Below are 24,872 nucleotides of genomic sequence, written 5' to 3' on the forward strand. Positions count from 1 at the left end.
GCTGTACATTATTGCTGTTTACAGTTTATCTCTATCTATAATAATATTCAAGATAATAACAAAAAAACAGCAAAATTTCCTCAAAATTACCAATTCAGGGGCAGCAACCTAACAACCGATTATCCGATCATCTGAAAATTCAAGGGTAGTTAGATCGTGACCTGATCAACAATTTTAATTCCTGTCAGATTTGCTCTTGATGCTTTGGTTTTTGAGTTATAAGCCAAAAACTGCATTTTACCCCCATGTTCTATTTTTAGCCATGGCAGCCATCTTGGTTTGTTGGCCCAGTTACCGGACACATTTTTTTAACTAGATACCCCAATGATGATTATGGCTAAGTTTGGTTAAATTTGGTCCAGTAGTTTCAGAGGAGAAGATTTTTCTAAAAGATTACTAAGATTTACGAAAAATGGTTAAAAATTGACTATAAAGGGCAATAACTCCTAAAGTGGTCAACTGACCATTTTGGTCATGTTGATTTATTTGTAGATCTTACTTTGCTTAACATTATTGCTGTTTACAGTTTATCTCTATCTATAATAATATTCAAGATAATAACCAAAAACAGCAAAATTTCCTGAAATTACTATTTCAGGGGCAGCAACCCAACAACGGAATGTCCGATTCATCTGAAAATTTCAAGGCAGATAGATCTTGACCTGATGAACAATATTACCCCATTCAGATTTGCTCTAAATGCTTTGGTTTTTTAGTTATAAGCCAAAAACTGTATTTTACCCCTATGTTCTATTTTTAGCCATGGCGGCCATCTTGGTTAATTGGCCGGGTCACCGGACACATTTTTTAAACTAGATACCCCAATGATGATTGTGGCCAAGTTTGGTTAAATTTGGCCCAGTAGTTTCAGAGGAGAAGATTTTTGTAAAAGTTAACGCAGGACGACGACAACGGACGACGACGACGGACGCCGGATGCCTAGTGATGAGAAAAGCTCACTTGGCCTTTTGGCAATTTTACAATTATTTAGTTTATATACAACTTATTCGAAAACAACAATAAAAAATATAGGTCAGCGATGAGTTAAAAAAGATATTTCAATTTTAATGCCAAACTAGAGGCTCTAAAGAGCCTGTGTCGCTCACCTTGGTCTATGTGAATATTAAAGGAAGCAGATGGATTCATGACAAAATTGTGTTTTGGTGATGGTGATGTGTTTGTAAATCTTACTTTACTGAACATTCTTGCTGCTTAAAATTATCTCTATCTATAATGAACTTGGCCCATTAGTTTCAGTTGAAAATGTTAGTAAAAATTTACAAATTTTATGAAAATTGTTAGAAATTGACTATAAAGAACAATAACTCCTAAGGGGGTCAATTGACCATTTCGGTCATGTTGACTTATTTGTAAATCTTACTTTGGTGAACATTATTGCTGTTTACAGTTTATCTCTATCTATAATAATATTCAAGATAATAACCAAAAAGAGCAAAATTTCCTTAAAATTACTAATTCAGGGCCAGCAACCCAACAACGGGTTGTCCGATTCATCTAAAAATTTCAGAGCAGATAAATGTTGACCTGATTAACAATGTTACCCCATGTCAGATTTGCTCTAAATGCTTTGGGTTTTGAGTTATAAGCCAAAAACTGCATTTTACACCATGTTCTTTTTTTAGCCATGGCGGCCATCTTGGTTGGATGGCCGGGTCACCGGACATATTTTTCAAACTACTAACCCAAAAGATCATTGTGGCCAAGTTTGGATTGATTTGGCCCAGTAGTTTCAGAGGAGAAGATTTTTGTAAAATATTACTAAGATTTACGAAAAATGGTTAAAAATTGACTATAAAGGGCAACAACTCCTAAAGGGGTCAATTGACCATTTCGGTCATGTTGACTTATTTGTAAGTCTTACATTGGTGAACATTATTGCTGTTTATAGTTTATCTCTATCTATTATTATATTCAAGATAATAACCAAAAAGAGCAAAATTTCCTTAAAATTACTAATTCAGGGCCAGCAACCCAACATTCATCTAAAAATTTCAGAGCAGATAAATGTTGACCTGATAAACAATTTTTTCCCATGTCAGATTTGCTCTAAATGCTTCGGGTTTTGAGTTATAAGCCAAAAACTGCATTTTACACCATGTTCTATTTTTAGCCATGGCGGCCATCTTGGTTGGATGGCCGGGTCACCGGACACATTTTTTAAACTACTAACCCAAAAGATCATTGTGGCCAAGTTTGGATTAATTTGGCCCAGTAGTTTCAGAGGAGAAGATTTTTGTAAAATATTACTAAGATTTACGAAAAATGGTTAAAAATTGACTATTAAGGGCAATAACTCCTAAAGGGGTCAACTGACCATTTCAGTCATGTTGACTCATTTGTAAATCTTACTTTGCTGAACATTATTGCTGTTTATAGTTTATCTCTATCTATAATAATATTCAAGATAATAACCAAAAACAGCAAAATTTCCTTAAAATTACTAATTCAGGGGCAGCAACCCAACAACAGGTTATCCGATTCATCTGAAAATTTCAGGGCAGATAGATCTTTTCCTGCTTAACAATTCTACCCCATGTCAGATTTGCTCTAAATGCTTTGGTTTTTGAGTTATAAGCCAAAAACTGCATTTTACCCCTATGTTCTATTTTTAGCCATGGCGGCCATCTTGGATGGTTGGCCGGGTCACCGGACACATTTTTTAAACTAGATACCCCAATGATGATTGTTGCCAAGTTTGGTTTAATTTGGCCCAGTAGTTTCAGAGGAGAAGATTTTTGTAAAAGTTAACGACGACGACGGACGACGGACGCCGGACGCCGGACGCCAAGTGATGAGAAAGGCTCACTTGGCCTTTTAGGCCAGGTGAGCTAAAAATGGCATTTTTGCAACAAAGGGATATAATTTGGAGCTTTTTCAATGATATCTACATTTTAAAAGTCACCTAGGGCCAACACAAATTGGTTTTTTGGAAAGATGTTTGTACCATATGATAAAGTAACAACTACTAAAGGTAATAAATAAAATTTGTAATGAAAAATAAATGTTTAATTTTTTCTAAAATTTTATACCCGCGAGCCTCCTTAAAAGAAAAAGGTGAAATTAGGTTTTTCAGTTTAATGTGAACATTTTATTACAACTAGCTGTAGACAACCTTTTTGACAAATAAGGAAAATCAATGAAGCATATGTTGACTTGTACATTATAAATGTACTGGTAAAAATACTGTAGAGTGAACTGTGTAATCAAGTCTGTAGCAGGATCATTACTGTTGGAATTGGACTTGAATCAGGCAACAGGAGCTGTTATATCAGTTGATACGTTTCAAAACTTGAACTGTGCCCAGAGAAAGAGGTTAAACATGTTTTCATGTGATAGACTGAACTAAATTTCTAGGGAACTATATCTAGCTTAATATGACTGTTATTGATAATGAACAAATATAGGTTATGTTCTTCTTTGACTAAAGACTAAATTTAACACATTATTAATTTATATTGTTAATGTAATTAACTCTGAAATTCATTTTTATTCACAGTACCAAAAGTGTCAAAGATACTTTTGTATTGTTATATTCTATTGAACGTATATTTCTATTTGACAAATAAATGTAACTTCCCTTTTAAATACAAGTTATTGAAGTCACAAAATACAAGTTGAACCATGTTCATGTCTTTAGTCATTAGCAAAGTACTTATAACTATTATCCAGTGTTGTCAGTGAGAGATTCTCACGATACCCACATTCCTTTACGTTATGTTAAAATTTTTAACAATTGAGCTAATACTTCAGTTTTAGTCAGGAAACTATATTTGTGGCCGACAATGTTGAACAGCAGTAATACCAATACATGACTGCCAAAATTTATGGTCATATAAAAACAGGGTTGCAAGTTTTTTGTATGTACTATTTTAACAATAATCCTTAAAGCTAAATAAAACAAAACTTGTAATTTCATGCCAATGTTTAAGTGTCATTTATAGAACCTTTAAACAAAATTTTATATAAGCTATGGTAAACCTTTAAACAAAATATTATATAAGCTAAGGTAAAGCAGTAAAATACTTAGCATTTTCTGAGAGTCTTCAGCTGCAGGGCTTTAAAATGGTGAAATATTGGCTAAAATATCTGCTGCAGGTCACAACTAATAGTGTAGGAATAATAAACTGCAATAAAAAAAAAGTTGATGAATTATGAATCATAAAATATGATTTTGACTTAAAAAAAAAATTATTACTCTATTACAGAAGCCTGTAATTCAGTAGTTGTCTTTTGTTTATGTATTACATATTTGTTTTCTGTTCATTTTTTGTACATTAATTAGGCCGTTAGTTTTCTTGTTTGAATTGTTTTACATTGTCATGTCTTGGCCTTTTATAGTGGGCTTTACGGTGTGGGCTTTGCTTGCTGTTAAAGGCTGTACTTCTTAATTTATGTGTTAATTGGTCTGCTATGGAGAGTTGTCTCATTGGCAATCATACCACATCTTCATTTTTATATTGACACTGTATTATGGTAATGTGCTGGACACAGTAAGAAATGTCATTTTCTATGACAAATAGAGAAATGACATTTTTGATCCCTTATAGCTCAGAAACCACAAAACCTGAGCAAATCTTATTGATATAGAATGTTAAATAAACAGCTGCGCCATGAGCATATGATACACATGTCATATTTTCAAAGAATAATGTTTGATTACTTCTCGATGTCAATTGATGAAAATTAAAAAGGAGCTTTCATCAATAGAATAATCAATTCACCCAAGTTTCATGAGAACTGCTTAAAGCATTTTTCAGATATTGTTCCTAAATGAATAAAACCCCACAACTCGGATACTTAAAATCAAAACTATCTGTTGGTTGAGAAATCAGTAGTCTGATTCAATACACACCTGTCTTTCTGTTGGTGGAGGGATGATGAAGCTGATTCATAACACACCAGGCTGTGTGTTGGTTGAGAGATAAAAAGCTGTTTCAGTATACACCATGACATCTGTTGGTCACTAAGGAGGCTGTATGAGTACACACCAGGATTTCTGTAAATTTAGAGATGAAGATGTTGTTCAGTACACACCAGGCTGGCTATTAGTTTTGAGATTAAAAGGCTGTTTCAGTATAGACCCAGCTGTCTGTTGGTGGAGAGATGTGCAGGCCTCTTCAGTTCACTGTATGTTGGTAGACATATGTTGATGATGATCCATAACAACCAGACTGTGAGTTTAAAGAGGGAAGAATAGGCTGATTCGGTCTACATTAGGTTTTTGTTGGTTGAGAGATTAAGAAGCTGATTCAGTACACACTAGGCTGTTTGTTAGTTGAAAGAATATTATTATGCACCAAATTGTCAGTTGTGGAGAGATGATGAAGCTGATTCCGTATAAACAAGGCTGTATGTTGTGGACAGCAGATGCTGATTCAGTAGACACCAGACTGTCTGTTGGTCGAGAAATCTGGATTATAATTCAATACACACCAGTCTTTATGTTGGATGAGAGATGAACAGGCTGATTCAGTACACACCAGAATGTATGTTAATGCAGAGATGATGATGCTGATTCAGTACACACCAGAATGTATGTTAATGCAGAGATGATGATGCTGATTCAGTACAGACCAGGCTATCTGTTGGTAGATAAGTGATGATGCTTATGTAGTTGCTTCAGTACACATCATAACTCTGTTGATTGAGAGACGATGATGCTGATTCAATAAAAAAAAACCCAAGCTGTATGATGGTGGAGGCTTATTCAGTAGAGACAAGATTGTCTGTTGGCTGAGAGATGATGATATTGATAAAGTTAAATCAGGCTTTCTGTTGGTGGAGAGATGAGAAGACTGATTAAGTTCACGCAAGGATGTCTAATGATGAGATATGTTTATGCTGATTCAGATCACACCAAACTTTCAGTTGGTGGAAATATGATGATGCTGATTCAGTGCAAAGTAGAATATTTGTTGGTGGAAAGATCATGATGTATATGCCAGACTGTTTGTTGGTTGAAAGATGATGATGCTAATTCAGTATATGTCATACTGTTGGTTGAAAGATGATGATGCTAATTCAGAATATGCCAGACTGTTGGTTGAAAGATGATGATGCTAATTCAGTATATGCCAGACTGTTGGTTGAACGATGATGATGCTATTTCAGAATATGCCAGACTATTGGTTGAAAGATGATGATGCTAATTCAGTATATGCCAGACTGTTGGTTGAAAGATGATGATGCTAATTCAGAATATACCAGACTGTTTGTTGGTTAAAAGATGATGATGCTAATTCAGAATTTGCCACTGTTGGTTGAAAGATGATGATGCTTATTCAGTATATGCCAGTCTGTTCATTTGTTGAAACAAAATGATGATAATTCAGTATATGGCAGACTGTTTGTTGGTTGAGAGATGATGATGGTAATTCAGTATATGCCAGACTGTTTGTTGGTTGAGACATGATGATGGCAATTCAGTATATGCCAGACAGTCTGTTGGCGGAGAGATGAGGATGCTTTTTCAGTATATGCCAGACTGTTTGTTGGTTGAGAGATGATGATGCTAATTCAGTACATGCCAGACTGTTGTTGGTTGAGAGATGATGATACTAATTCCGTATATGCCAGACTGTTGGTTGGGAGATGATTATGTTAATTCAGTATATGCCAGACTGTTTGTTGGTAGAGAGATGATGATGCTAATTCAGTATATGCCAGACTGTTGGTTGAACGATGATGATGCTATTTCAGAATATGCCAGACTATTGGTTGAAAGATGATGATGCTAATTCAGTATATGCTAGACTGTTGGTTGAAAGATGATGATCTAATTCAGATTATGCCAGACTGTTTGTTGTTGAGAGATGATGATGCTAATTCAGTACATGCCAGACTGTTGTTGGTTGAGAGATGATGATGCTAATCCAGTATATGCCAGACTATTGTTGGTTGGGAGATGATGATGATAATTCAGTATATGCAAGACTGTTTGTTGGTAGAGAGATGATGATACTAATTCAGTATATGCCAGACTGGTTCAACGAAGATGATGCTAATTCAGTCTAATTCAGTATATGCCAGACTGTTTGTTGGTAGAGATATGATGATGGCAGTTCAGTATATGCCAGACTGTTTGTTGGTTGAGAGATGAGGATGCTAATTCAGTACATGCCAGACTGTTGTTGGTTGAGAGATGATGATACTAATTCCGTATATGCCAGACTGTTGGTTGGGAGATGATTATGTTAATTCAGTATATGCCAGACTGTTTGTTGGTAGAGAGATGATGATGCTAATTCAGTATATGCCAGACTGTTGGTTGAACGATGATGATGCTATTTCAGAATATGCCAGACTATTGGTTGAAAGATGATGATGCTAATTCAGTATATGCTAGACTGTTGGTTGAAAGATGATGATGCTAATTCAGAATATGCCAGACTGTTTGTTGTTGAGAGATGATGATGCTAATTCAGTACATGCCAGACTGTTTTTGGTTGAGAGATGATGATGCTAATTCAGTATATGCCAGACTATTGTTGGTTGGGAGATGATGATACTAATTCAGTATATGCAAGACTGGTTCAACGAAGATGATGCTAATTCAGTAATTCCAGACTGTTTGTTGGTTTAGAGATGATGATGCTAATTCAGTATATGCCAGACTGTTTTTGGTAGAGATATGATGATGGCAGTTCAGTGTATGCCAGACTGTTTGTTGGTTGAGAGATGAGGATGCTAATTCAGTACATGCCAGACTGTTTGTTGTTGAGAGATGATGATGCTAATTCAGTACATGCCAGACTGTTGTTGGTTGAGAGATGATGATGCTAATTCAGTATATGCCAGACTATTGTTGGTTGGGAGATGATGATGCTAATTCAGTATATGCCAGACTGTTTGTTGTAGAGATATGATGATGGCAGTTCAGTATATGCCAGACTGTTTGTTGGTTGAGAGATGAGGATGCTTATTTAGTATATGTCAGACTGTTTGTTGGTTGAAAGATGATGATGCTAATTCAGTATTTGCTACTGTTGGTTGAAAGATGTTGATGCTTATTCAGTATATGCCAGTCTGTTCATTTGTTGAGACAAAATGATGGTAATTCAGTATATGCCAGACTGTTTGTTGGTTGAGAGATGATGATGGTAATTCAGTATATGCCAGACAGTCTGTTGGCTGAGACATGAGGATACTTTTTCAGTATATGCCAAACTGTTTGTTGGTTGAGAGATAATGATGCTTATTCAGTATATGCCATGCCAGACTGTTTATTTGTTGAGACTTGAGGATGGTAGTTCAGTATATGCCAGACTGTTTGTTGGTTAAGAAATGATGATGCTAATTCAGTATATGCCAGACTGTTGTTGGTTGAACGAAGAGGATGCTTATTCAGTAAATGCCAGACTGTTTGTTGGTTTAGAGATGATGATGCGTATATGCCAGACTGTTTGTTGGTAGGGGAATGATGATGATAATTCAGTAATTCCAGACTGTTTGTTGGTTGAGAGATGAGAAGACTGATTCAGTTCACGCAAGTATGTCTAATGATGAGATATGTTAATGCTGATTCAGCTCACACCAAACTTTCAGTTGGTGGAAATATGATGATGCTGATTCAGTACAAAGTAGAATATTTGTTGGTGGAAAGATCATGATGTATATGCCAGACTGTTTGTTGGTTGAAAGATGATAATGCTAATTCAGTATATGTCATACTGTTGGTTGAAAGATGATGATGCTAATTTAGAATATGCCAGACTGTTGGTTGAAAGATGATGATGCTAATTCAGTATATGCCAGACTGTTGGTTGAACGATGATGATGCTATTTCAGAATATGCGAGACTATTGGTTGAAAGATGATGATGCTAATTCAGTATATGCCAGACTGTTGGTTGAAAGATGATGATGCTAATTCAGAATATACCAGACTGTTTGTTGGTTGAAAGATGATGATGCTAATTCAGAATTTGCCACTGTTGGTTGAAAGATGATGATGCTTATTCAGTATATGCCAGTCTGTTCATTTGTTGAAACAAAATGATGGTAATTCAGTATATGGCAGACTGTTTGTTGGTTGAGAGATGATGATGGTAATTCAGTATATGCCAGACTGTTTGTTGGTTGAGACATGATGATGGTAATTCAGTATATGCCAGACAGTCTGTTGGCGGAGAGATGAGGATGCTTTTTCAGTATATGCCAGACTGTTTGTTGGTTGAGAGATGATGATGCTAATTCAGTACATGCCAGACTGTTGTTGGTTGAGAGATGATGATACTAATTCCGTATATGCCAGACTATTGTTGGTTGGGAGATGATTATGTTAAATCAGTATATGCCAGACTGTTTGTTGGTAGAGAGATGATGATGGTAATTCAGTATATGCAAGACTGTTATTGGTTTAACGAAGATAATGCTAATTCAGTAAATTCCAGACTGTTTGTTGGTTTAGAGATGATGATGCTAATTCAGTATATGCCAGACTGTTTGTTGGTAGAGGGATGATGATGGTAATTCAGTATATGCCAGACTGTTTGTTGGTTGAGAGATGAGAAGACTGATTCAGTTCATACAAGGATGTCTGATGATGAGATACGTTAATGCTGATTCAGATCACACCAAACTTTCAGTTGGTGGAAATATGATGATGCTGATTCAGTACAAAGTAGAATATTTGTTGGTGGAAAGATCATGATGTATATGCCGGATTGTTTGTTGGTTGAAAGATGATGATGCTTATTCAGTATATAATAGAAGATGCAGAAAATCATGCACTTGTGTTTGAAGAACTGAGTTTGTTGATTGAAACTATGAATAAGGTAAATGTCATACTGTTGGTTGAAAGATGATGATGCTAATTCAGTATATGCCAGACTATTTGTTGGTAGAGGGATAATAATAGTAATTCAGTATATGCCAGACTGTTTTTGGTTGAACGAAGATAATGCTAATTCAGTAAATTCCAGACTGTTTGTTGGTTTAGAGATGATGATGCTAATTCAGTATATGCCAGACTATTTGTTGGTAGAGGGATGATAATGGTAATTCAGTATATGCCAGACTGTTTGTTGGTTGAGAGATGAGGATGCTTATTCAGTATATGTCAGACTGTTTGTTGGTTGAAAGATGATGATGCTAATTCAGTATTTGCCACTGTTGGTTGAAAGATGATGATGCTTATTCAGTATATGCCAGTCTGTTCATTTGTTGAAACAAAATGATGGTAATTCAGTATATGGCAGACTGTTTGTTGGTTGAGAAATGATGATGGTAATTCAGTATATGTCAGACAGTCTGTTGGCTGAGAGATGAGGATGCTTTGTCAGTATTTGCCAGACTGTTTGTTGGTTGAGAGATGATGATGTTTATTCAGTAAATGCCAGACTGTTTATTTGTTGAGACTTGAGGATGGTAGTTCAGTATATGCCAGACTGTTTGTTGGTTGAGAGATGATGATGCTAATTCAGTATATGCCAGACTGTTGTTGGTTGAACGAAGATGATGCTTATTCAGTAAATGCCAGACTGTTTGTTGGCTGAGAGATGATGATGCTAATTCAATATATGCCAAACTGTTTGTTGGTAGAGAGATTATGATGGTAATTCAGCATATGCCAGACTGTTAGTTGAAAGATGATGATGCTGATTCAGAATAAGCCAGATCGTTTGTTGGTTGAGAGATTATGATGTTAATTCAGTACATGCCAGACTGTTGTTGGTTGAGAGATGATGATGCTAATTCAGTATATGCCAGACTATTGTTGGTTGAAAGATGATGATGCTGATTCAGAATAAGCCAGATCGTTTGTTGGTTGAGAGATTATGATGTTAATTCAGTACATGCCAGACTGTTGTTGGTTGAGAGATGATGATGCTAATTCAGTATATGCCAGACTATTGTTGGTTGGGAGATGATTATGATAATTCAGTATATGCCAGACTGTTTGTTGGTAGAGAGATGATGATGCTAATTCAGTATATGCCAGACTGTTATTGGTTGAACGAAGATGATGCTAATTCAGTAAATTCCAGACTGTTTGTTGGTTTAGAGATGATGATGCTTATTCAGTATATGCCAGACTGTTTGTTGGTAGAGGGATGATGATGGTAATTCAGTATATGCCAGACTGTTTGTTGGTAGAGGGATGATGATGGTAATTTAGTATATGCCAGACTGTTTGTTGGTTGAGAGATGAGAAGACTGATTCAGTTCATGCAAGGATGTCTAATGATGAGATACGTTAATACTGATTGAGATCACACCAAACTTTCAGTTGGTGGAAATATGATGATGCTGATTCAGAACAAAGTAGAATATTTGTTGTTGGAAAGATCATGATGTATATGCCAGACTGTTTGTTGGTTGAAAGATGATAATGCTACTAATTCAGTATTTGTCATACTGTTGGTTGAAAGATGATGATGCTAATTCATAATATGCCAGACTGTTGGTTGAAAGATGATGATGCTAATTCAGGTTATGCCAGACTGTTGGTTGAACGATGATGATGCTATTTCAGAATATGCCAGACTATTGGTTGAAAGATGATGATGCTAATTCAGTATATGCCAGACTGTTGGTTAGAGATGATGATGCTAATCCAGAATATGCCAGACTGTTTGTTGGTTGAGAGATGATGATGCTAATTCAGTACATGCTAGACTGTTGTTGGTTGAGAGATGATAATGCTAATTCAGTATATGCCAGACTATTGTTGGTTAGGAGATGATTATGTTAATTCAGTATATGCCAGACTGTTTGTTGGTAGAGAGATGGTGATGCTAATTCAGTACATGCCAGACGGTTTTTGGTTGAACGAAGATAATGCTAATTCAGTAAATTCCCGACTGTTTGTTGGTTTATAGATGATGATGCTAATTCAGTATATGCCAGACTATTTGTTGGTAGAGGGATGATAATGGTAATTCAGTATATTCAGTATATGCCAGACTGTTTGTTGGTTGAGACATGATGATGGTTATTCAGTATATGCCAGACAGTCTGTTGGCTGAGAGATGATGATGCTTTTTCAGTATATGCCAGACTGTTTGTTGGTTGAGAGATGATGATGCTTATTCAGTATATGCCAGACTGTTTGTTGGTTGAAAGATGATGATGCTAATTCAGTATTTGCCACTGTTGGTTGAAAGATGATGATGCTTATTCAGTATATGCCAGTCTGTTCATTTGTTGAAACAAAATGATGGTAATTCAGTATATGGCAGACTGTTTGTTGGTTGAGAAATGATGATGGTAATTCAGTATATGTCAGACAGTCTGTTGGCTGAGAGATGAGGATGCTTTGTCAGTATTTGCCAGACTGTTTGTTGGTTGAGAGATGATGATGTTTATTCAGTAAATGCCAGACTGTTTATTTGTTGAGACTTGAGGATGGTAGTTCAGTATATGCCAGACTGTTTGTTGGTTGAGAGATGATGATGCTAATTCAGTATATGCCAGACTGTTGTTGGTTGAACGAAGATGATGCTTATTCAGTAAATGCCAGACTGTTTGTTGGCTGAGAGATGATGATGCTAATTCAATATATGCCAAACTGTTTGTTGGTAGAGAAATTATGATGGTAATTCAGCATATGCCAGACTGTTAGTTGAAAGATGATGATGCTGATTCAGAATAAGCCAGATCGTTTGTTGGTTGAGAGATTATGATGTTAATTCAGTACATGCCAGACTGTTGTTGGTTGAGAGATGATGATGCTAATTCAGTATATGCCAGACTATTGTTGGTTGGGAGATGATTATGATAATTCAGTATATGCCAGACTGTTTGTTGGTAGAGAGATGATGATGCTAATTCAGTATATGCCAGACTGTTATTGGTTGAACGAAGATGATGCTAATTCAGTAAATTCCAGACTGTTTGTTGGTTTAGAGATGATGATGCTTATTCAGTATATGCCAGACTGTTTGTTGGTAGAGGGATGATGATGGTAATTCAGTATATGCCAGACTGTTTGTTGGTAGAGGGATGATGATGGTAATTTAGTATATGCCAGACTGTTTGTTGGTTGAGAGATGAGAAGACTGATTCAGTTCATGCAAGGATGTCTAATGATGAGATACGTTAATACTGATTGAGATCACACCAAACTTTCAGTTGGTGGAAATATGATGATGCTGATTCAGAACAAAGTAGAATATTTCTTGTTGGAAAGATCATGATGTATATGCCAGACTGTTTGTTGGTTGAAAGATGATAATGCTACTAATTCAGTATTTGTCATACTGTTGGTTGAAAGATGATGATGCTAATTCATAATATGCCAGACTGTTGGTTGAAAGATGATGATGCTAATTCAGGTTATGCCAGACTGTTGGTTGAACGATGATGATGCTATTTCAGAATATGCCAGACTATTGGTTGAAAGATGATGATGCTAATTCAGTATATGCCAGACTGTTGGTTAGAGATGATGATGCTAATCCAGAATATGCCAGACTGTTTGTTGGTTGAGAGATGATGATGCTAATTCAGTACATGCTAGACTGTTGTTGGTTGAGAGATGATAATGCTAATTCAGTATATGCCAGACTATTGTTGGTTAGGAGATGATTATGTTAATTCAGTATATGCCAGACTGTTTGTTGGTAGAGAGATGGTGATGCTAATTCAGTACATGCCAGACGGTTTTTGGTTGAACGAAGATAATGCTAATTCAGTAAATTCCCGACTGTTTGTTGGTTTAGAGATGATGATGCTAATTCAGTATATGCCAGACTATTTGTTGGTAGAGGGATGATAATGGTAATTCAGTATATTCAGTATATGCCAGACTGTTTGTTGGTTGAGACATGATGATGGTAATTCAGTATATGCCAGACAGTCTGTTGGCTGAGAGATGATGATGCTTTTTCAGTATATGCCAGACTGTTTGTTGGTTGAGAGATGATGATGCTTATTCAGTATATGCCAGACTGTTTGTTGGTTGAACGAAGATGATGCTTATTCAGTAAGATGCTGATTTAATTAACTCTAAAACTGTCAGTTGGTTGAGACATTAGAGGCAGATTAGGTCTTCATCAGACTGTCTGTCAGTTGAGAGACGAGGAGCTGATTCAGTATTTACCAGGCTGTCTGTTGGTCGAGAGATGATGATGCTGATTCAGTTAACATAAGACTGTCTGTTGGTGGAGAGATGATATACTGGCTGTTGGTAGAGAGATGATAGACTATCTGTTGGTGACGAGATGATGATGCTGATTCAGTTAACATAAGACGGGCTGTTGGTGGAAAGATGATGATGCAGATTCAGTTAACATAAGACTGTCTGTTGGTGGAGAGATGATGATGCAGATTCAGTTAACATAAGACTGGCTGTTGGTGGAGAGATGATGATGCAGATTCAGTTAACATAAGACTGGCTGTTGGTGGAGAGATGATGATGCAGATTTAGTTAACACAAGACTGGCTGTTGGTGGAGAGATGATGATGCAGATTTAGTTAACATAAGACTGGCTGTTGGTGGAGAGGTGATGATGCAGATTCAGTTAACATAAGAAGAAAGGTGTTATCTGGAGGCATAGATGTTGGTGACAAAACTTTATCCTGTGTAACTGTCTATGTGAAGACAAATTGGAATTACATGAAGAAAGACATTATCTGGAGGCATACAGGTTGGTGAAAAAACTTTATCCTGTGCGACTGTCTGTGTGATAACAAATTGATATAACATGAAGAAAGACATTGCTTGCTGAACACTTGCTAGAGGTTTGTTTACCTGTTGTTGGTAACAAAAACATCCTGTTTGACTGTGTGCTGTAACAGCAAATTCAGCAAATTTTCAATTTATTGGCATAACTTGAGAACAACGAATGTGATGCTACTCAAATTTAAACCTGGTCTGTGTTAGGTGGTAATAAGCAATGTCTCACAAGTTTCTCTATATTTGATTAAGACCATTTTTATATGGCTGCACAAATAGGTGGCTGTAAAATGGTATTGCAATGCTGAATGAATCTCTATGAAATTGTTCTTCTCTATTCTTCCTTAATATCAAGTTCATTTCTAGAAGAAAAAGAAACACATACAAATTAATATATATATTCATATCCACTTCCTAACTAACTTAAGAATTTTAAGGATTAAGTGTGGAATCTGCTTACAATTTCATGCATGCATATATCACATAGAAAATAAAACACATACATGTATTTGCTTCTCTTGGACTTACAAGTTGAGAAAAAGAACGAAAAAATTGTTGAAAAACTGGAAATCCCCCCCCCCCTTTTTTTAAATGAATATAACCCCAAAACTTGGAATCCAAAATTAATTTAAAAAAAAAAAAACTCATGTCAATAGATCTACACAATTCACTCAAATTGGTCAAAGGTATACCATAATATGTTCCCTCAACAGGCTTATAAAAAATAAGTGCAAAATATCAATCGAGAAACCCAATGTCAAAGAAATTGCAGAAATTATGTCTTTCAAAAATAAAAATTTCTCCTAAATCCCAATCTTTTGCGCCAATATACTTTCGCACCCTACACGTTCGCACCCTTCATGTTCGCGCCCGATTTGTATTTGTAGAAGATTTTAAGTGATTTGTGGTAACGAAATCCCTGACTTAATAATTTATCAGTACTTTTGCTTAGGATGCATAGCGTTCCTGAACAGGTCATGACTGGAAAATATGATTGTTTCCCCCAGCTACTTACATATTTGATCCATTTCAGTCCTTTCTCTATTTTTCTCTTCCTTTCCTTTTTCTCATTCATAATTTTAACTTTAACTTTTTTCCAGTCAAATTTTATTGATTGGTGGCTTGACAAAAACTTCTGAATATCCACTTTGCCTGAAAACATTTGCATAATTTTTGTCATATAAAATTACTGGTTATTGGCAATTGAGTAATGTTATAATAGCTTTAGGTAAGTGTTGTGCATCTGTTAATTTGGTTTACAATTTTAATCGTTATTTTTCTTCCATAAAAGCATATATTTTTTTAAACTCATGAGAAGTTTCCAAAATATCTCAGAGTATTATCGACTCTTGTTATACTGTCCCATAAAGACTCTTTGAATAATTCCATTATAGAAGGCGCACAACCTTAATAAGTTAATCTGAAAATTCTCTGTGAACTTTCAAAGATCTGGATTAAAAACAAAGATTGTACCAGTAATATGTAAATTAGTTCCAATGTCTAGAAAATAGGAGTCAAGAGCTTGCAAGCACTGACTGGTAAAGATTGCTTCAATTCAATTTATCAGTGAGAAGTAAAATTAATGTCGCATTGGTTGTACTTGATTAAACAACAATTCTAGACAATGCAAAGGAAGGCAACTCCAATTTTTAAAGATAGCTTTAACAATGATATAGTTTATTTTTCTAGAGCAGATAATAGATTCCTGTACCTTGCAAAAGTTATGTAATTTTCTTGAAAGTGTAACATCATTTTGTGCCTTGAATATCTGAGCATATATTACATTTATAAATTTCTGGAAATGTTCATGGACAGGGTGTATAGAATGTTATGATAAATGCACTATATTTTGTGTATCAAAGAGGTAGTGATAAGTCTTGGAAAATTTAGATATCAAGTCAGTCACATAAGGTTTTGATTGCATTTTATGCAATGTTTGTCTAAAAATTGTTCAAACAATTCTAAAATGGCAGTAGCAAAACTTCAATACGTGTGCAATCATTCTGTGTATTGTCATCAATCTTGATTGAAAAATATAGGAATTTTGATAAAAAATTACTTAAAGTTCCCATGTCTGAAAAAAGATAATAAAAATCTCCCACAATTCCATAATAGCACCCAATAGGAAATGCACAACTTCAACATGTGTGAAATCTCTCAGTGAAGAATCTGGGTGGAAAACTGTTGAAGCAGTTAAATTTAAGGTATCCACTTTCCTGGTCACTTTAATAATCATTGTTGAAATTTGTTAGTACATTGTAATATCTCAAATCAAGATCTTTTAATGATCGAGGGGTTGTTGCATGAAGTATGACATTGTGAATATTATTGAAATATGACATACCAGGATATGGCTTTTCACATTTTTCTGTGATGTAATCTTTAAAATACTCCTGTACACATATTGTTTCTTCATCACTCCATCTTGAGTACTGACGTGCTAAAAGAATTAGAATGCATTTATTTTTTCAATAGAAAAGCAGGGATTTGCTCAAATATGATATTTCATTAGCACTCATTAGATTTATTAATCACTAGCACACATTCTATATTTCCTTCTTTGGTCTCTCAGGACTATTAAAATATCGTTTTACTCAAAAATCTTGCAGGTCAGACATTTATAAATAGATAGAAACTTGTGAATTAATTAAGACTTGAAGTTATTTATAATTTGTAACACAAAACAATTACATATGTTCCTTAAATAAGTGTTATCCTAATTCTTTCAAAGATGTATAAAATAACTTATTCAAGTAATAATTTGTCATTATTTTTAAAGTAACCCTTAATCTTTATTCTCCTCTTAAATCTAATAAATTCTTCATTTTATGATACAAAATGCTGTAAAAATTCACGAAAACTACAAATAATCCATGCTTCTATTGATATTTAAAATAACTCTATTAAAACAAAAATTACTTATATAAGTAACTAAGAAAAATTACTTGTTTAAGTAATGCCCCTGACTGAATATAGAATATTTAACACTTTTTATATGAAATATTGTGCAGCAAACAATATTTCAATGGGGACATTATTCATGTTACACTTACTGTTAGTTTTAAGTATGCAACACCTTTGTTATTAAAACATTCATAAGTGAATAAATTTATATCAAGTATAAGAAATGAGTCAAAATACTGATACCTTTTATAAAAAAATGCATTTTCATATAAAAAAAGTTAGATGAAAAATTCCTATAAACATAAATGTTTCCACAGAGAACTTACCTTTTGAGAATCCACTATTACCAACTTTGACGTTATCTTCATCACTTTCTACTTCCTCAACATATTTTCTTTTAACTGTAGGTATCTATATAATATTTAATTGGCACTTTTAAAATTTTGTCTAGAATCAACCCTTTTAGTCCTTAAACTTTGGAGTGAAAATATAACAAGTGAAACTGCGAGCTACTGCTCACTGATGATTATTCCCCAACCACAAGTTGACAATATATATAATAGTGTAAAATATGCAAATGTTAGGTAAACAGGAAGTTCTTGAGTGATGAATCTGAAAAAGCATCACACGGTATATAGATGACTTACATAAACCCTGAAACCAAATTTCAGAAATCCTTGTATTGTAGTTCTTGAGAAAAAACATGTACCAATTTTGTGTCAATAATGATTCATATGATTACTATATGGTTTCCTCTTGCTTCTAAGTATTAGGGCATAAAAATTGGGATGAAAACACAAAAAAAATAATGAGCAGCTGGCTAAAATATTTTTTTGGAAGCCCTGTTTCATAGTATTAATACACCTGCTGTAAACGCTTGAGATAATTCATTAACTGAGCATATCTGGCACATAATTGGTGGTGACATGCGTGTAAGAGAGTTAAATGTTAGTTCAAAACTTCATGGATTTATCTAAATAAAGGCAACAGTAGTATACCGCTGTTTCGAAATTCATAAATCGATAGAGAAAAAACTTTGCAGAAAGGATGGCAAAGACTACATACAACAAATTCAACGCTTGATCCATGTAACGAAACATTCCACATAAATTCAGGAGAAGTGGTAAAATTGTAATCAAAATCAATGTTGAACATTATATTAAATTGAAGCTGATCCATTCTCATTTGTGTATATATCAAAATACTAATATGATGTCCTAATGTCCCCTTGTAAACAAAGCTAATTAGAAAAAAATATGCCTTATGCATGCATGCACACAAACTGACTGTTTACATTCTCGTTATTTCCCTTCTTTTCCAAGTAAATTATATATCTTTCAACTGCTTACATGAAAGGATAATAAATATTGTTATTAAATGACATGAGCAAATCAGCCCTAATACAGACAAATGCCTGTGTAATACTGATGACGTTCCACTGCCTTTATAAATCAAGAGTTCATAATTTGTTTTTTTGAACAAGGCCAATACTGAAAAAAACCTGCATTGGCCCATGACGTAATACTTGGGGTTCACTTTCAGTTTCAATTGTCTTATGTCTAACTTAACTTAAGACTTATATTTATACATAAACACATTTTGTAATGTACTTCATAACTTTAAATCATAGAATAACAAGAATGTGTCCCAAGAACACAGATGCCATACTTGCACTAACATTTTCTATGTTCAGTGGAGTGTGAAATTGGGATAAAAACTTTAATTTGGCATTCGAATTAGAAAGATCATATCATAAGGAACATGTGTACTTAGTTTCAAGTTGATTGGACTTTAAATTCATCAAAAACTACCTTGACTAAAAACTTTAACCTGAAGCGGGACGAACAAACAGACAGACAAACAAACAGAGGAACGAACGAACGAACAAACGAACAGACAGAGGAAAGGATCCACAGACCAGAAATCATAATGCCCCTCTACTATCATAAGTGGGGCATAAAAAGTTTGGAAGTCTTAAAACGGAAATATTTCTCAGCCTTTTCTGGTGAAGTACGACTTACAATTTTTGACATACTTTCATTTCCGTTGATAACTCACCATAATACACAGACTATCAAAGAGCATGAAAAGCTAAATTGTCTGATTTATTCTTCTTTGCTACTTAAAGGGGCTACGAGATATATAAAAAAATTTAAGTATGACTTTTTGTTTGTTCAATCATTAATGAATGGGAAATAGGGAAATAATAATTTGCTTTTATTAGCTAAAATGATTCAATTTTGTCAAATTAAGCTAATAAACATTGATAATACTTGCAAGTGAATAATTTGACCTCATTAAATTCATATTCATGTGAACTCCAATTTAACCCCGTAGAAAGTGATAGAATAGCGCATGCATTGTCCATGTACGGTTATTTAAAGGAAAAGAATATCAACATTGAAAGTGAAAAAAAGGTAAATAATTTGATTAACTGAATCGATCCAAAAAAAATCATTCTTATAAAGGTAAAAGCAACCATAAACACACATTTTTAATCATTAATACAAAATTTAATAGACCTATAAAAATATAATTGCAGGAGTTGCTAAATCTATTTATATCTGTGTTTATGCTTACATCCCTTATACATGGTCATAGAAGGTGAACTCCATAGTTAATTAGATGGCGTCTTGGCTTAATTTCAGACGAAATGAAGCTACATCTTATTGAGACCATGTCCTGTTTATTGTTTATTTTATACTTTCAAATTGATAATTTGGAAAAATGTTTTACATTGTTATATAATAAAATATGAGAATTTGACTCAAATCGGTGAACATGAATTTGTCAGCTAGTGCCCCTTTAATAATATTTGTGATGTAAAACATAATAAGATATGAAATTCTGTATTTTCTATAGATTCTGGATCAGCTGTGTTGGCTCTCGACTCTTCCAAGTCTTGGTTCCAATACAGCTAACCTCTAATCTATAACAGATCAAATACAGAAACAGCAAGCTAATAACACTATATTATTAAAACATCATATGTTTCAATGCTATTTATTGCGTGAACCCCTGAGGGTTTCACGCATATTTATTAGTTAGAAATATGGTCTATGGAGGAATATTCGGAAACTTTTTTTTTGTTCATTCGGAACATTTTTTCTTCTTATCTGTATAATATATAGCATCCTGCAATTAAGAGCACCTCCATACGGGGTATTCAATATATTTAAAACATGGCAATAAAGAACTTTACACTGATTGCTTACTGACTTATATGCTATATGATAATAAAATATATAGTTGAAAATCTATATAGAAAAAACCCGAAATAGCTATCCATACGTATAATTTTTAAATAATTTTCATAATGATTCAAAACATGGACACATGTACCTCAGTCTCCCAAACATTCATCAATTCATTTAGAAATAATTAATGAGGCATTGCGAACTGGTCAACTTAGTATGATACAATGTACATTAATTAATGTTCCTTATGACCGATCATCAATAGGTTTTACTCTCCTATCAGCAAGCCGGAGATTTCCCAATTTCGGCATTTAAGCAGGAGGGTTGGCAGGTATGTGCTCTAGGTTCATCATATTAAGGCTCAGTGTAAAATATCACCAAATTTAATGCATACCCATTTTTAAATGAGCATAGAGAATAACATGAAGAAATAATTTCTTAATTTAATTGTACTGTCAAATAGAAAACAATTTCCAGGCAGGTCTGAAACTTGCCATCCCATGGCACCTTAGCATTATAAAATACATGACCAAATGATTGATTTAATAAAATAATTTATTGCAAACAAGCCTCTCATAAGGCCAATTAAAATTAATTGATAGATTTTCATCCCTGCCCACCCTAATTTCTTTTTATTTGGAAAATTATGATTTCCAGATTTTGTTCATTTTGGTATTAGTGTAAGTGTTACTTGATTACTTGATCTGACATATTTCTAATGAGCATAACTTTCATTAAATTGCATAACTATAAAAAAATAATTTATTACTTACAGCATCAATATAACTGAGCTCCCTTTCAAGTTTTCTTTTTCTTTCTTTCTTTTCATTCATAACTTTCACCTTTATAACGTCAACATTACAAGTTATATCAGGATATTTTGCCTTGAAATTGTCAATTTCAGTTGCATCTGAAACCCCAAAAAAATGATTTTTTTTGCTTTCATCTAAACTTAAGCAGTAAGAGCACACTGCATAAGTGAAATTGTTAAATAGGTGAAATCTACGTTGTCAATAATCTTCAGACTAAAGGACAACTTATTGTTGGATTACTGTCAAACTTGTCTGAAAATTTCATCACAGATAGATCATGATCGACACATTTATCACTTTAAGGGAGTTCGCTTCTCAGTTTCAAAGTAATTAACTTTTCAAAGCACTAGTTTATATTGATAGGGAATTGATAAAGGAATCCAAAGAGCAAAAAAAATATATAGGTCACCGTGCTTGTTTTCGAGATATGAGCCATTGAAATTTTGGCGGGAAAAAAATCTCTCTTGACTTTTCATAGCTTTATAATTGACAAGTTGAAGTTCTCAAAAACTGTTAAAAAGTAATTAAAATTTTATAAGACTTTTACAGATGGCTTATCATTACACATGTAAAAGATTTCCAAAAAGAAAAATGGGGGTCACCGGGCAAATTTTTTAAAGGCATTCAAATGGATAAAACCAGAGGATTCCGAAAATCTGACAAAAAATCCAAAACATGACAAGCCAGCTTCGGTGTTTTGTTTTTAAATTGTATTTGAAGGATTTGATTCATCAACCAACATACATCATCGGGCTGCAATGACTAAAAATAGAACATAGAAGACAAAAGAAGGCCTTGGCTTTTATCTCAACGGCTTTGAGATTATCTTTTTTTTTTCAGTAAAAGATACCATGTTAATTATAACAAGGAGGTTATGTGAAAAGGAGAGGTGCTGAATGATAATTTTACACATAAAATGTTATCGACTTGTCATGCATAATAAAGTTACAAATATTTTTTATATATAGATAAGACAGTTGTTTTTTTCATTTAGAAAGGTTTTACACTAGTCATTTTTGGCACCTTTTATAGATTCCTGTTCAGCGTGAGCCAGGACTGTATCTTGATCTATAATGGATTTTTACAAATTATGACTTGGGTAAAGAGTTGTCTCATTGGCACACATACCACATCTTATTATAGCTATAAGTTTCCACTTAACAACAGACACGTTTTTTTCAAATGTCTATATAGACCTTATCATATGATTGAACCTTAAATAAATTTGTTTGAATGAGTTTTGCATGTGTAAATCTTTTAGGAAAGATTTATCATCACTTTCATTTAAAATAATGCTTAATATATCAGTCATGCTGCTCACGGGGAACCTTTCACTTTTGTTAGAATTTTATTTGTTATAATTAACTCCTTTAGCTAATTTTGGTCACTGCTATATCTAGTGCTTTTACGTTGGCCCTTTGTATCTTTTGTCTTTTTATCAGTTGTTGTTTGAGTCTAGCCCTTCTAAATCTGTTCTTATTTCGCAGTGGTGTCTTGCCTTTGGAAAGGTGAGCTAAAAACAGTTTACATCACTCAGGAGTATGAAAATAAATCACAAAATTAAAAGACTGATTAATACATTGTTTACTTACTATCTTCCATCAGCTTGTTTCTGGTCAGGCCTTCCAAATCTCTCCCATTTTTTTTATCATTTTCTTTTTTCATTATCTGCAGCTGAAATAGGCAACATATTTTGACAAAGTTATTAATGTAAAATAATAATAAAGATCTGTGCTATTAGGGCATAATACAGTCCTTTTAGCTTGTCTTTTTGTTTTTAATGATTTTTTTTCAACAATAAATTTACATATTATTTCCGAAATATAATCAGAAATTATGTAAAAAACAAAAGGGTACTTAGTTCATAAATATATAAAAAAAAAACTCACCATAGTTTCATCATAACCTGCTGATAGCATTTTTGATCTTTAGTAAAACTAGAGGCTCTAAAGAGCCTGTGTCGCTCACCTTGGGCTATGTGCATAATTCAACAAACAACAAAGATGGATTCATGACAAAATTGTGTTTTGGTGTTGATGATGTGTTTGTAGATCTTACTTTACTGAACAATCTTGCTACTTAAAATTATCTCTATCTATAATGCACTTGGCCCAAAAGTGACTGGAAAATATTTTGTAACAAGAATGTGTCCATAGAACACGGATGCCCCACTTGCACTATCATTTTCTGTGTTTAGTGGACCGTGAAATTGGGATAAAAACTCTAATTTGGCATTTAAATTAAAAAGATCATATCACAGGAAACATGTATACTAAGTTTCAAGTTGATCAGACTTCAACTTCATCAAAAACTACCTTGACCAAAAACTTTAACCTGAAGTTTGCACTTTCATTTTCTATGTTCAGTGAACCATGAAATTGGGGTAAAAACACTAATTTTGCATTAAAATAAGAAAGATCATATCATAGGGCACATGTGTACTTAGTTTCAAGTTGATTGGACTTCATCAACTTCATCAAAAACTAACTTGAACAAAAACTTAAACCTGAACAGACGGAAGGACGAACGGACGGAAGGATGAACGAACGAACGCACAGACCAGAAAACATAATGCCCCTCTTCTATCCTAGATGGGGCACAAAAATTAACAAACATTTACAAAATTTATGAAAATTGTTAAAAATTTACTATAAAGGGGAATAACTCCTTAGGGGGTCAATTGACCACTTTCGTCATGTTGACTTATTTGTAGCTCTTACTTTAATGTGAAAAATGGTTAAAAATTGACTATAAAGGGCAATAACTCCTAAAGGGGTCAACTGACCATTTCGATCGTGTTGACTTATTTGTAAATCTTACTTTGCCGAACATTATTGCTGTTTACAGTATATCTCTATCTATAATAATATTCAAGATAATAACCAAAAACAGTAAAATTTCCTTTAAATTACCAATTTAGGGGCAGCAACCCAACAACGGGTTGTCCGATTCATCTGAAAATTTCAGGACAGATAGATCTTGACCTGATAAAACAATTTTACCCCCCATGTCAGATTTGTTCTAAATGCTTTAGTTTTTGAGTTATAAGCCAAAAACTGCATTTTACCCCATGTTCTATTTTTTAGCCATGGCGGCCATCTTGGTTGGTTGGCCGGGTCACCGAACACATTTTTTAAACTAGATACCCTAATAATGATTGTGGTCAAGTTGAGTTAAATTTGGCCCAGTTGTTTTAGAGGAGAAGATTTTTGTAAAAGTTAATGACGCCGGACAACGGATAGACGCTGGACGCCAAGTGAAGGGAAAAGCTCACGTGGCCCTTTGGGCCAGGTGAGCTAAAAACAGTAAAATTTCCATA

At 34.1% G+C, this 24,872-nt stretch overlaps 1 protein-coding gene across 1 annotated transcript in view; it reads right to left on the minus strand.

The window, feature by feature from the left end:
• Window positions 1–16,081: 16,081 nt before the first annotated feature.
• The window catches only part of LOC143048873 (uncharacterized), a 44,191-nt gene continuing 35,400 nt past the window's right edge, over window positions 16,082–24,872 (minus strand). Inside the window, exons 14-17 of the mRNA XM_076222741.1 lie at window positions 21,515–21,651; window positions 17,871–17,955; window positions 16,985–17,080; window positions 16,082–16,089 (exon numbers count right to left, since the gene is read on the minus strand). Of these exons, the coding sequence (XP_076078856.1) occupies window positions 16,082–16,089; window positions 16,985–17,080; window positions 17,871–17,955; window positions 21,515–21,651 (326 nt within the window). The remainder of the gene's footprint in view (window positions 16,090–16,984; window positions 17,081–17,870; window positions 17,956–21,514; window positions 21,652–24,872) is intronic.

Source organism: Mytilus galloprovincialis, chromosome 10 (assembly GCF_965363235.1).
Source record: "Mytilus galloprovincialis chromosome 10, xbMytGall1.hap1.1, whole genome shotgun sequence".
NCBI lineage: Eukaryota > Metazoa > Mollusca > Bivalvia > Mytilida > Mytilidae > Mytilus > Mytilus galloprovincialis.